The 13,367-nt window shown below is 44.6% G+C and overlaps 1 protein-coding gene across 8 annotated transcripts in view; it reads left to right on the forward strand.

Moving 5' to 3' along the window:
* The first annotated feature begins 981 nt into the window (after positions 1–981).
* TNIK (TRAF2 and NCK interacting kinase) overlaps positions 982–13,367 on the forward strand; it is a 396,690-nt gene continuing 384,304 nt past the window's right edge. For 3 of the 8 annotated variants that reach the window (XM_021933792.2, XM_009201370.4, XM_021933794.2), the window contains exon 1: positions 982–1,408. In XM_021933792.2, the coding sequence (XP_021789484.1) occupies positions 1,352–1,408 (57 nt within the window). In that variant the 5' untranslated portion in view covers positions 982–1,351. The remainder of the gene's footprint in view (positions 1,409–13,367) is intronic. The other 5 variants (XM_003894834.5, XM_003894833.5, XM_003894835.5 and 2 more) reach the window with 3 other exon arrangements.

Below are 13,367 nucleotides of genomic sequence, written 5' to 3' on the forward strand. Positions count from 1 at the left end.
CACTGTAAAACATCCCACCTTTAAATGAGAAAGTGGGTGAAGTGAAATCGCTCTCACGTACACATATTCCGCGTTACTTCTTATCCGCCAGCCAAACTTTCTCCATCAATCTGGGTAGGTCTGACACGAAAATGCAGCCTGAAAGAAATGCTGAGTCCTGAGGCGGCGTGTGTTGCCTCACCCAGTGCTGGCTTTGGAGTTACCTGAAGCCTTCTAGCTACTGCACCCAAAGAACAAGCTTCTCGGTTCAACTCGGTTGTTTCCGTGGGGAATTGCGGCACGAGCAGGTACTGGGTGTGGCGATGCCAAGAGAGCGCTCAGATCTCCCATCTTTCCCGCTTCTGGCAAACCTTCCCGGCCCCGAATCGGCGAGTGACCAGCACCCGGGACCCGCCGGCATTCCGGGGACCGCGGTTGGACCCGACCCCGCCGCAGCTGCAAACTGCCGAAGCGCCCAGCTGAGTGCACTGTGCGTGTGCGCTTCTCCCCCACTCTTTCCGCGCCTGGAGGCGGATCCCCTTCCTTGCACACAAGTCCTTATATGCACCGGTTGCACCAGCCCGCGTTACTCCGGCCCCACAAATAATTAACAGGGGAGGGAGGGTGTCGCTTTTTTTTCCTCCGGCTTTTTCTCAGCGGGAGAGCATTTGAACCGAGGAGAAACCCCAAGATGAGACTAAAGGGCCATTTTGCTGCAGTGCACGAATTGGCCACACAAAAATACAGCTTGGGTCCCTATGATAAGCAAGTCAAGGTTCAGGAACAGCCCTTCGGATTTGGCCCCAGGAGCCCGCAAAAGCCTGGGCGGAAAGGGTGCGCGCCCCTCCCCCCTCCACGCTGGTGGGGAGGGACCGGGTCAGGAAGCGCGGCCTCTCCCCAGTCCAAGACCACGCCTCCTCCGCCTCCCCCCACCCCCTTCACTCCTCCCAGGAAGCGGTGATAGACAGTTCTGTGTGGTTCTCCACCCCCACCCTCCCCCCGCTGAGTGGAGGAGTTGATGTGTCTCATTATAACAGCCAATGCAGCCGCCATCCACGCACAAGCAAAGAAGCATGTCCCATTTAAATACACCCACGCAGCCCCAGCGCCCTTAGCCGATCGGGGCGCTCAGCCCACACGCACCGCTGCTCCGGGCTTGGAGATCCGCGCAGGTTGGGCTCCCGGACCCGGCGGACCGACGCGCGGAGGATCGGGATCCGGCGCTGTGGGGCTGGGGTGGGCGGGGGAGGCTGGGCCCGGGGCCTCTGGCGCGATACCCGCATGAGGACGCGAGTGAAATAGACCAAGGTGGAATTTCCAAGGGAAAAGCTTGGGGGTGGTTTTGGTCCATTTCTCCAGCGAAGAAGTAGACATGGCGAGCGACTCCCCGGCTCGAAGCCTGGATGAAATAGATCTCTCGGCTCTGAGGGTGAGCAGGACATGTTTTCTGGTTTCTTTCCAGTGGTTTGGGTCAGGGTGAATGGGCTCGGTGCGTGGACTGGGGGCTGGGGCTGGGGCTGGGGGACAGCAGCGGGAGAATGCGTCGGGGAGGGAACCTGGATTCCCGTTTTGATTCGGGGTTGCTGAGGTGCTCCTGGCTGAGCCCCTACGGCAGGGGCTGTGCGGTACGTGTCTTCCTTTGGCCGTGGCCGAGGCTCTCCCGAGGGCTCGTGGAGCTCGTGGAGCTTATGCTTTCATCTTATACCGGTGTAAGAGCAGTAAAATGAAAGGTGTGTGTGTGTGTGTACGTGTGTACACGCCCCGGGCAGTTGTCTGGTGCCAAGGAGCGAGACCCAACTGTCCCTTCTGCAAAAAGAATGCCAGCGTGAATAAAGGCACTGGCTCCTCACGTTTTCCAGCTACCTGCAAGATGACATTGTGAGGCTGACTGTCCCCGCGAAGCCGAACCTGCCGCTCCAAGGGGGCAGTTATTGCTATGCTGGTCTTGTAGATGGCAACTGCCTCCCCCTCCCCCTTTTCTGCCTCCCGCACCCGGGCGCCCTCTCAGCGCTCCCTTAAATGCCAGTCTGCCACTCACCTTTATTTATGGCTTTAACTCAGCCCTGCCTGTGCTTTCTGACTTTGTGGCTGTAACGTTTCAGTTTTATGGCTGAACTTAAGCAGGTGAAAGGGATGTGTTTTCTGCTTTTCCTCAATCAGACCGGAACTCCCTGGAGTGTGTGCGAGTGTGTGTGTGTGTGTGTGTATGTGTGTGTTCCCCGTGTCTGTGGCCGGTCCTTTGTAGAGCACCTCCCTCCCCCCAGCCCCACTGGTTTGCGTTTACCTTCACGTGAATTACCTCAGACGCCGTTTCATTGTATTGACTAAGACATCACTGATACAGAATCCATTTTGCTGTTGTTTTGAGATCAGAATACCAGGAATCCCAGTGCTGCCTTGACGCTTCCCCACCCCCAACTCCCGATCCCAACACACTCCTTCGGGGAAGGGGGCAGAGCTTTCTTGTCATTTTAATTAGATGCTGCCTGCTGGGAAGGGGTGAGGGGTGGGGATGGTGGCAGCAGCGGGTGTCTGAGAAGGATTGGACACCAATTTAAGGACTGCTTCTTCCTCTCCCGAACCAAAAATAAAATTTAAAAAATAGCGAGTGCATGTACTTGATGTATGGAGGGTGGATGAGAAGGAATTGATGGTGGCTTTCTACAGGGAGACACCAGGATGGATGAAGTATGGAAGTTCACACGCCCTCCTGAGGAATACATTGTTAGATTGATGCTGAATCTTGGGGCCATTTACCTGGATTCCTAATACTTCTGACATTGCCTCTTTCTGTACTATTATATTAAAGTGCTACCTTTGTGATCAAAGTGGTACTTTCTCTTTGGTCTCCTTAATTAAACCTTTTCCTCCACATCTCTTTTAATAACGCTTTCTCTCTTCGTCTTAATCTGTTGGGCCAAGAGGTGAGGCTTCAGCAAGGCAGGTAAGGAGTTGAGAAGAAACAGAGATGCCGTTTGAAATGGGCTGTTCTGATAGTTGGGCAGCCGAAGCTCCTTCATGCATTATTACAGGAAGCTGTCTATTTCCCTGGAGTGGAAATGCCACATCAAGAACCGGCTGCCCCCTGCGCAGCGGGGTGGGGTTGGTAACAGGGTGGGTGCATTGGCCAGGTCTGTGGCTTCCTGCTTTACCGACTGTGTGTGTTCATTTGCCCTACTTTCTGCGCTGGGAGTTGCTGCCGGCGGGTTAATCAGGTGGATGGATGGCCCAGACTGGGGGTGGGGTGCTGCGAGTCGGTCGGGGGTCGGGGTGGCGGAGGCGGGGGGCAGTGGCAAAGGGGGAAAGGTTCTGAACAATGTGCAGGGTTTGCGGTGATTTCCCTGGGCCGGAATCTCCACCTTGCTCCTCTACTGGAAAGCAGTCTGATGCGATTTTTAAGTTGGGCCCGGACTTGTCCCTTGTGGGCTTTTTCCTCGGGAAGGTTTTCTGAGATACCAAGCACAGAGCCTGCAGGCAGGAGAGCAACCGCTGAGGGCCACCGGGCGGATGACTGCGGATCACACTTGGGGTGTGCATTCTTGTGATCTGTATTTTGAAAACATATCTTTGCACAATGCACTGAAATTGCTCTTTGTGGCCTGGGCTATCAGCTTAGGGCTCTGCTGCTGTTTTTCTGCCTGCTGGGAGGTGTGGAAACAGAGAGGGCAACAGCTAGCTTGGGGACCAGGAGCTGCTGGTTAGAAGACTTAGATGCAGATGCAGATGCAGATGTGGAGACAGTTGCAGATGTGGGGCCAGGGTCTTTGACCAGTCTTGTGGGTGAGGTGTGCCTGCTGGAGTGGGTCCAAAGGCCACATAGGTAATCTCCACAAATCAGAGGGCAGATCATCTCCACCTTCCCACATTTGGAGAGGTGGCCTCATCTAGATGAGATGTCTCATTTATTCCTAAGCCCTTGGTAAAGCCTGCCTGCTGAGCCCCTCCTGGGGAATGCCTGACCCCTGAAATGCAGCCAAGGTCAGTGGCTTCTGGGAGAATTTGCTGCAGACTTACCAGTCCCTTGCTGTTTCGGTGGCTCTTTAATGTACACAGTCAATGCTCTTTTTGTAAACCCTGGGCTCAATGCATTAAAAGCAGATCCTGTCTGGAGAGGCCTTTATCCTTCTCACTTTGGGGGCTTATTGTTCTCAGCCAGTGATCCCAGACTGGACCCAGTCTAAATTTTCCCCAAATAGCAACAATGCATAATTTAAACCAGAGCAACCAATGACAGCACTGATCATTTAAATTATGCAAGATTTGCATGGTTTAAAAGTGAGTGAAGCAGGATCTTCTTTGATTGGAAAATAGGTAATTTGAATCCAGTTTTAGCCCTGATTTTTAGAGCTCACCGAGGTAAACTAAATCTTGAGGGATGGGCTGGAATTGTTTTACAGATTCAGAGCTGGAAAGAGAATTGTAGAACACTCAGCCACTCCTTTCATTGAACACTTGGGAAACTGAAGCCCAGAGGCGTGAAGTAAGTTGTTCAAGGTCACACAGTAACAATGGGAGGGGACAGCCAGGAACGTGGTTTGAGCAAATAATCTAGATTTCCTGACTCCTCATTCAGTGCTCTTTTCCCTAAGTCACACTTTCTGTGGCTGAATCAGAAATCAATAATACATTTTCTGCCTGAGTACAAAAGAATAGCAGAAAGGAATAATTTCACCAGGGTCAGGGAATTTTATTTATTGAGAATGGTGAAACTACTTCATGCAAGTAAGTTTGTGATACGTGAAACCATGGAGCTTTAGGCTACCTTTGGAATTCATCTTGTCCAGCCCTGGTTCAGTGCCTACTCTGCGGGCAAACGACTGTCTGAAATCACCTAGGACACATGGTTGTCCTGCACAGGTAACCTCTCTGAATAACCTGTGTCCATCAGAGCACGTCCTAAGGGGTCAGTATAGACATACACATTATTCAGATATCTCCGCATGTGACGTTTATAAAGTTCTGTATATGTTTTGTATTATCTATGTGGATACATATATTATGTGTAGTATTATGGATATAAACTGTATCCATGTGGGTGTATGAAAATGTGCATATACATACATAGGCTATAGCAAACAATTTACTCATTCAAACCTGGGGCTTGAGTCATTCTTGCTTCAGGACATCTCAATATTAAAAGAGATGAAACTTGCCACCAGTGTGCTTTATTACATATGAGGTGAGCTCAGCCCAGAAAGCTTTTTGGAGATTAGCATATTTCTGGACCTAAGCACCTTGGCTGTCCTTAACTTGGCCCACAGGGTAAGGCATTCAAGGCCAGGAGTTGGCTGCTGCTGACCTCATACTCTCAGCTTCTGCCAGGACTCACATACACTTTTGTATTTGAACAAAATTAGATGACCTATGCTTGTCTTTCCCCTTACCCCTCACTCCCTAGCCATTCCTTTCTCCATTGAAACCCAGATTTAAGAATTGACCTCATCTGAAAGCCTTGCTTATATCCCTTTGCTACATGTTTCATGCTCATGTTTTACTTGGTGTGTGATTTCCTTTCTGCTGCTTTACTAAACCGTGGATTTCTTGAGGACAGAGGCTAGGTCTTGTTCATCTTTGGAGCCATAGTCTCCATTAGTTGGATGAATGAGTACATGAATGCATGCATGAATGAATGGAGTGGAATGAACCCTGTCTCCCCAGTTCTATCTCCACCTCTTACTCATTCTGTGACTTTGGGTAGGTCATGTAACCATAGTTAATAAGAATGATCACAACTGTTTGCCTTTCTCACACACTGTGTTTAAGGCAATGCTTTAAAAACCATACAGCACTGTACAAATATGCTATCCCATGGTTAAGTAGAATTTAGTGGGAAAATTGAGCCCATCAACATTCGATTGCAATGATTTTATCTAATAGAAAATGATCCTGGCTGGGCACAGTGGCTCACACCTGTAATCCTAGCACTTTGGGAGGCCAAAGTGGGAGGATTGCTTGAAACCAGGAGTTTCAGATCATCGTGGGCAATGTAGGGAGACTCCATCTCTGGGAGAAAAAAAAAAAAAAGCCAGTATGGTGGGGTGTGCCTGTGGTCCCAGCTAATTGGGAGACTGAGGTGGGAAGATAGTTTGAGCTTGAGAAGTCAAGACTGTGATTGTGTCACAGCACTCCAGCCTCAGTGACAGGGTGACATCTTGTTAAAAAAAAAAAAAAAGAAGACTAAGAAAAGAAGGAAAATAATCCTGAGAAAAAGATATCAGAAGGTTCCGACTGTTTTTAATAGCACCTCAACAGACCTTAGCTGCCTTTTTCCTTTTGTGTGCCAATATGACCTTATATGTTTCTCTGATGGCCTGAATTGAGCTTTGCCCCCCAAGTATTAGCATTCATTAAATATGAGGTAAGCACAGTCCCGAAGCTTTTTGGAGATTAATGTATTTCGAAACCAGTATCAATTATCAGCATTGTTCATGAAAATCTTTTTTAAACATTTTCTTTTTTAAAAAAACTTTTTTTAAAAAACTTTTTTCTCCTCTTTATATGTTACTGATTATTGAAATGCAAACACATTGATTATGCCTGTGCCTTCCCAAAGTTTTATTTTTTCCCTTGGGAGGTAGAGTGGACACCTAAGATGATACACTAATGGCCCAGTATTTAAAACTTTCTGGTGAGAGGTTCTCATGGGGCTCAAATAAATCTCGAAATATTATTAATTCATTACTCCAGAGCACTTAATTAAATTTGGTCTAAAATGAGATTTTAGTAAAGTTGCATGAATTAATAACAGTATCTCAAAATGATAACAGCATGGCAGTCTTTTCATTAATATTATTTATGTTTATCAGAGATACTAAACAGGTGTTTTCTTTGCAATGGCGTTGCCTCATAAAAAGTAGGGTGTGCTGGTAGCTATCAGAACATCAGATAAATATGCACAGTCATTTTCATTATTCATTATTAACTGGAGTAATCTTTAGTGCAGAAGCCAGTGTAAGTCATGGTTTGCTGTTTGCTTCAGTATCTACTTAGGAGGTCATGGAATATTTTGTTGATGAGAGAGTACCCAGTACATTTCTTTCAGGAAATACCACTTTTTTCCCCCTTATCTGTAAAACTCTTTGATGTCTTATAATTTCGAGTCTTGCCTGTTGGGCCTTTCTTCTTTCTGTGTCCCTGCCCTGGAATTAATCTTCCGTGCCCTTCTTGTTTCGACACCATTCCTTCTCTCAGTGATAGTGGTTCTAAAGTCCACCCAGCCGGGCGCTCCTGTGATTGAATCATGGCCGCTATGCCCAGCTGAGCACAACCAGTCTCTGATTCCCTTCCTGATAGAATTTGGAGTAACTTGAGTCTGAAAGATGCTTTAATGTCAAATTGATTCTTACATTTCTGTGGGGGAAGTAGCTCTCTGAGAACAGGGCCTAAACTGGTTTGTTAGCAGTGTGCCGAGAATTCTAAGAAAATCTTAATGATATTTTTTTGAATGAAATGTTATTCTGCACATATAAATATAAGGTCTCTAGTGGAGAGAGAGGGAGGACTTAAGTAGAAAATGTTGGATGAATTCCGCTTGTGATTCCTTCCAGTCTGGTTGGAAGCTTATTTCCCTTTAGCGAAACATGATTCTATCCACTTCTTTCTCATGTCCTGGTTGTCTCACGGGGGTGCCCTCAACTTCTCAAAACGCATTTTATTTATTCCACCCCAACTTAAAATTCTTTCCTTAATGTTTATCATATGGGTCCCCTTGTCTCCACTGTTCCCTGCAAGTGCCGTAGGTACTGTCCCCTGGGCAACACCGGCGACAGGACCCCCCTCCTCCTGTGTCTCTACTACCAGCCTTCTTCTGACTGGTCTCTCCTACACTGTAGCCACGTGAGTCTTCCTAACGCACAGTTTCAATCTGGTTGTTTTTATTCAAGGCCTTCTCTGACTCCTTAGTCGACAGAATAAAAACTAAACTCTTTAGCATGTTAAGACCAGCAGCAGTTCAGAGCGGCCTCCCACAGAGCTCTGCAGTTTTGACGACCACCCCGCCATTGCGGTAGGGAACAACTTCATTCCCCGCTGGATGCTCTGTAGGGGGCGCTCTTAGTCTCGTTTCTGTACCTACTGCCCCAACACGAAACATTCACAGACCACCTTTTCCACGAAATTCTCTGATTTCTTTCAGAGGTTGTCCCTCCCACTCATAGACTGTCTCAGAACTGACCTCACACCTCTTTCATAACACTCAGAACTTTCTGTCTTGGATTATATTCACCACTAGACAATTCCTTCTTGAAGGCAATGTTTGATTTTCTTAGGGATCCTCACCAGTTTTCTTTACACAGCAGGCGTTCGTTCAACAAATAAATTTTGAATTAACAAAATATATAATGTGCAACCCTTTTAGAAGGGCTGGAGGTGGTGCTATGTAGAAAGAGTATAGAAACCTCAGAAGGGTGGGGCCTGTGCTGAAATCGTGCTGGCCATAGCACAATTTCAAGGATCATGAATTATCTTATAGTCTATGTTGCATGACTCCTGGGGACACCTTTTATGTAGAGTACAATTGCAGTGGATGCTAATTACATTGAGTACAATTCCAGGGGCACCAATTATGAGAAATACTATGTCTGGTCCTGGGTAGGTATTCTTATTTCTAGAATTTTTCTGCCAAAGAAAATGTTCTGTCCATTGTCGTCGTCTTCTAAGTTTTGAGAGATTTAAAATACCGCAGGTTAGAATTGCAAGGGGTGTGTGTGTGTGTGTGTGTGTGTGTGTGTGTGTGTGTGTGTTTGGAGTGTGTTTCAATTATTTTAACAATCTGATAATGTTTACGACTACTATTTTGATTAAACAGTAATAGATGGGTGGGAAAGGGTGTGCTTCTAGGGTGGCCCACTGGAAGACAATGTTGAGTTTCTGTCTTGACAGAGCTGGCGGTGAGTGGGTAGAGAGAGTTTGGGAGATGGTGAGGTTTAATGAGGCACACAGCTGGGAGTTAGAGCCCAGCGTCATAAAGCTGGCTCTGACACCTTACCCTCTAAGCTTCAGTTTTGTCACATGTAAGATGAGTGGTTTCGACTAAAATTGCTGGAAGTCACCTCCAGCAATTTCTATTGCTGGGATGCATATTCCTGGCATATGTAAGGGAACCAGAGGCAGGACTGAGGGCATTTAAATAGCTATGGATTCTTACTCTACCTGTTGGGGATACCAAGAGATTGGAAACTATGGACCTCAATGAGCTGGGAGTTGCCACTGAAAGTAATACCCCTTTCTAATTTTTAAATGAGGTATTTTTTTCCAACCTTGAGATTCTGATTTATAATTTAAAGTGTTGTTCTAGTTTTTGAAGACCGAGTGATAGGATGAAGGCCCAACTGTGACTTCTGCTGGGTACTCCCTTACAGTGTTGCTGCTGGATACCCAGGTTTAGACTCTGAAATAACCCTAGATTTTCAAGTGCTGTCTCTCTAGTTAGTGAAATTAGAACCTTGGCAGTATGGATTAAGTAGGAAATTTGTAGACTTTAACAATACATTGCATATATTACAAACATTTGTTTGATTAGTGTATTAGAAAGTACAAATTTGGGTGCAGGGTAAACTCAGATCCAGTGTTCTGTGATTCTGTGAAATGTGATTAACTATAGGGGAAGAAATGTACATGGTATCCAGCATTCATTCATTCATTTGTTCGTGTATATGCTCATTCAGTACCTGATTATTGGGTGCTACTAGTTGCTGGGGCTGAGCTGAAGACAACACTGGCATGGTTTCTACACCCATGGCTGGATGGAGAAGAGAGTCTGCACTTGTCTTTCACTACACTCTAGCCACGCTGATTTTTTCTGTTTTGTGAACATGCCAAACTCATTCTTGTAGTTCTCCATGCCAGAAATTTCACATGGAGGGCTCCATCTTATTATTTAGGTCTAAGGTCAGATGTGGTCTGTATTACTACTTATGTATCTGCATAACAGACTACCCTCAAGCTTAGTGGCTTAAACAACAACCACCATTTATTATCTCTCGCAGTTTCTGTGGGCCAGGGATTCAGAAGTGGCTTCCCTGGGTGGTTTTAGCATGAGGTATGTCCTGAAGTTGCAGGAAGATTTTGGCAAGGTGAATTATCTTCTGAAGGCTTGACTGGAGCTGGAGGATCTCTTTCCAAGATGATTTACTTATGTGGTGCTGGATGTTGGCAGGAGGCCTTAGTTCCTCCCCACGTAGGTGGCTCCATTGGTTGCTTGAGCATCCTCATAACATGGTGCCCACTTTTACCAGACAGAGTAATCCTTGCTGCAGTACCTCTGCTGACTTGGCTACCCAAGTCAGCCCTATTCATTTAGAAGGGGACTACACAAGAATATTAACTAACACCAGAAGGCAGAAGTCACTGAGGGTCCTCTTAGAGGTTCCTTACTATGCAGAGAGGTTTTCTTTGCAATGTATCTCTAAAGTAACACTCCCTCCCACCCTGAAACTGTCCAATTCAGTGCTTTATTGTCTTTAAGGCACTTGTGACTATCTGATTATTAAAAAAATCTGGCTGTCCCAACTGGAGCCTGATAAGTTTTGTGAGAATAGGGATCTTGCCTGCATGTTTAGCACCACATTCCTGGTGCTTTGAACTGTGTCTGGCACATGATAAATATTGATTGAATAAATATCAATTGTATTAATGAAATTAATTAATTCATTTAAAAGGGATCTTATTTATTTATTACACCTCATATCTCCAAAAAATAAGTTGTGGCACCTTCTGATAAAAGGCACAAGTAGGATAAAGCCCTAAAACCATGATAAAGGTAAAGTGAAAAGTAAAGGGGGATTGTGTTTGCATATCTTTGTCTATATATCTACTTATTTATCTGTCTCTCTAGGGCTTGGTGATCCAATTTACCTCTTTTGTAGGTAGAAATTGGGGCTAAGAGAAGTTACTTGTCTTGTCTAAGGATGAAACTCGAATGCAGTGCTGGGTCCCGTTATGCCATGTCCCTCAACTGGATTGCCAACATCCTGGACCTCTTAGGGAATTGGTCATTCCCACAACACAAAAACCAGTCTAACAAAGTATGGATACAAAGATGATTACCAAGTTGCTTGTATGTACAGAACACACTGAAGATAGCCTGTGCTCCACTGTGAAGAAACCAAATCTAATTAGATGGTAAAGGAGAACTCAGCTAAGTTAATCAATATAGGTAATTAGCAGTGTTTCAGATGTTGAAAATAAAAGTTACAGTTCTATGTGCAAAGAGGCCACCTGTAGAAGCTGGAAATATGTGCCGTATCTTAACCTGAGTGAGAAGCTACGAAGACTCCTGGGGCTCCGGGGCCCAAAAAATGGAGACTGTGAAAGAAAGCAAAGACTAAGATTGCCGAGTTGTTAAAAATTTGTTTATTTATTTTATTTCATTTTTTTGAGATAAAGTCTCACTCCATCACCCAGGCTGGAGTGCAGTGGCACCATGTCGGCTCACTGCAACCTTTGTCTCCCGAGGTCAAGCAATTCTCTTGCCTCAGCCTCCCAAGTAGCTGGGATTACAGGCACCCACCACTACGCTCGGATAATTTTTATACTTATAGTAGAGACTGGGTTTCACCATGGTGGCCAGGCTGGTCTCAAACTCCTGACCTCAGGTGATCCACTCACCTTGGCCTCCCAAAAAATTTGTTTAATTTTTGAAAGGCTTTTCTGGTTCTCATTATAAAAGCAATGGTCATTGCAATGGTTTCTGAATAGTCATTGCAGAAAATCTGGAAAATGGAGAAAAACTAAAAAGAATTCTCAAATTATTTAAATTTATGATTCCTAATGATAACCACATATGCACTTTGGTGTATGGCTTAGTAGTTTTTTCCTATGCATGGCTAAATAGATTTTTTTTTTTAAGTGGAGATAATATTGTACATACTATATGTAACCTATTTTTTAAACCGAATAGCCTTTTCTCATGCTATTAATCTTTTTCTATGGCATAACTTTTAAAACTTTTTTCATGGGGAATTTAAACTTAAAAGGTAGACAGAATACAGGAAACAACAGATGCCGGGGAGGATGTGGAGAAATAAGAACGCTTTTACACTGTTGGTGGGCATGTAAATTAGTTCGACCATTGTGGAAGACAGTGTGGCAATTCCTCAAAGATCTAGAACCAGAAATACCATTTGACCCAACAATCCCATTACCTTGTATATACCCAAAGGATTATAATTCATTCTACTATAAAGACACATGCACATGTATGTTAATTGCAGCACTATTCACAATAGCAATCATTTGGAATCAACCCAAATGCGCATCAATGATAGACTGGATAAAGAAAATGTGGCACATATACACTATGGAATACTATGCAGCCATAAAAAAGGATGAGTTCATGTCCTTTGCAGGGATATGGATGAAGCTGGAAGCCATCATTCTCAGCAAACTAACACAGGAACAGAAAACCAAACACCGCATTTTCTCACTTGTAAGTGGGAGCTGAACAATGAGAACACGTGTACAGAGGGAGGGGAACAACACACACTGGGGCTTGTCAGGAAATGGGAGACTAGTGGAGGGATAGCATTAGGAGAAATACCTAATGTAGATGATGGGTTGATGAGTGCAGCAAACCACCATGACACCTGTATACCTATGTAACAAACGTGCACGTTCTGCACATGTATCCCAGAACTTATAGTATAATAATAATAAGTAGACAGAATATTGGAATGCCCATATATTACTGATAGGAATATAAAATGGCACAGCCATTTTGGAAAACAGTTTGACAGTTTCTCAAAATGCTAAATATAGAGTTACCCTGTGACCCAGGAATTCCACACCTAAGTATATGCCCAAGAGAACTGAAGACGTATTCATGCAAAAAAAAAAAAAAAAAAAATGTGTACATGAATATTTATAGTAACCTCAAAGAGGAAAGAACCCAAGTGTCCATCAACCAATGAACGGATAAACAAAACGTAGTATAGTATATCCTTACAATGGAATATTCTACAATAAAAGGAAGTGCTGATATACACTGCAACATGAACATTATGCTATGTGAAAAAAGCCAAACATGAAAGGACAAGTGGTTGTATGATTCCATTTATATAAAATGTCTGGAATAAGCAAATCCATAGAGATAGAAGGTAGACTAATGCTTGCTGGCAGGGAGTGACTGCTAATGTCCCAAATTAGATAGTGGGGACGTTTGTACAACTCTGTGAAACATACTAAAAGTCACTTGTACACTTCAAAAGAGTAAGTCTTACAGAATGTGAATTTTATTGAGCTTTAGCTCAATAAAACTCTCATTAAAAAGTAGATAAAAGGGTTAATAATCTCTCTACTGAACAATTATCCCCCATAATGAATCCTGTTTCATCTATACTCCTACCCACTTTCTCCCCTATATTATTTTAAAGCAGCATATTATTTTATTT

The sequence above is a fragment of the Papio anubis genome, chromosome 2 (assembly GCF_008728515.1).
Source record: "Papio anubis isolate 15944 chromosome 2, Panubis1.0, whole genome shotgun sequence".
Lineage (NCBI taxonomy): Eukaryota > Metazoa > Chordata > Mammalia > Primates > Cercopithecidae > Papio > Papio anubis.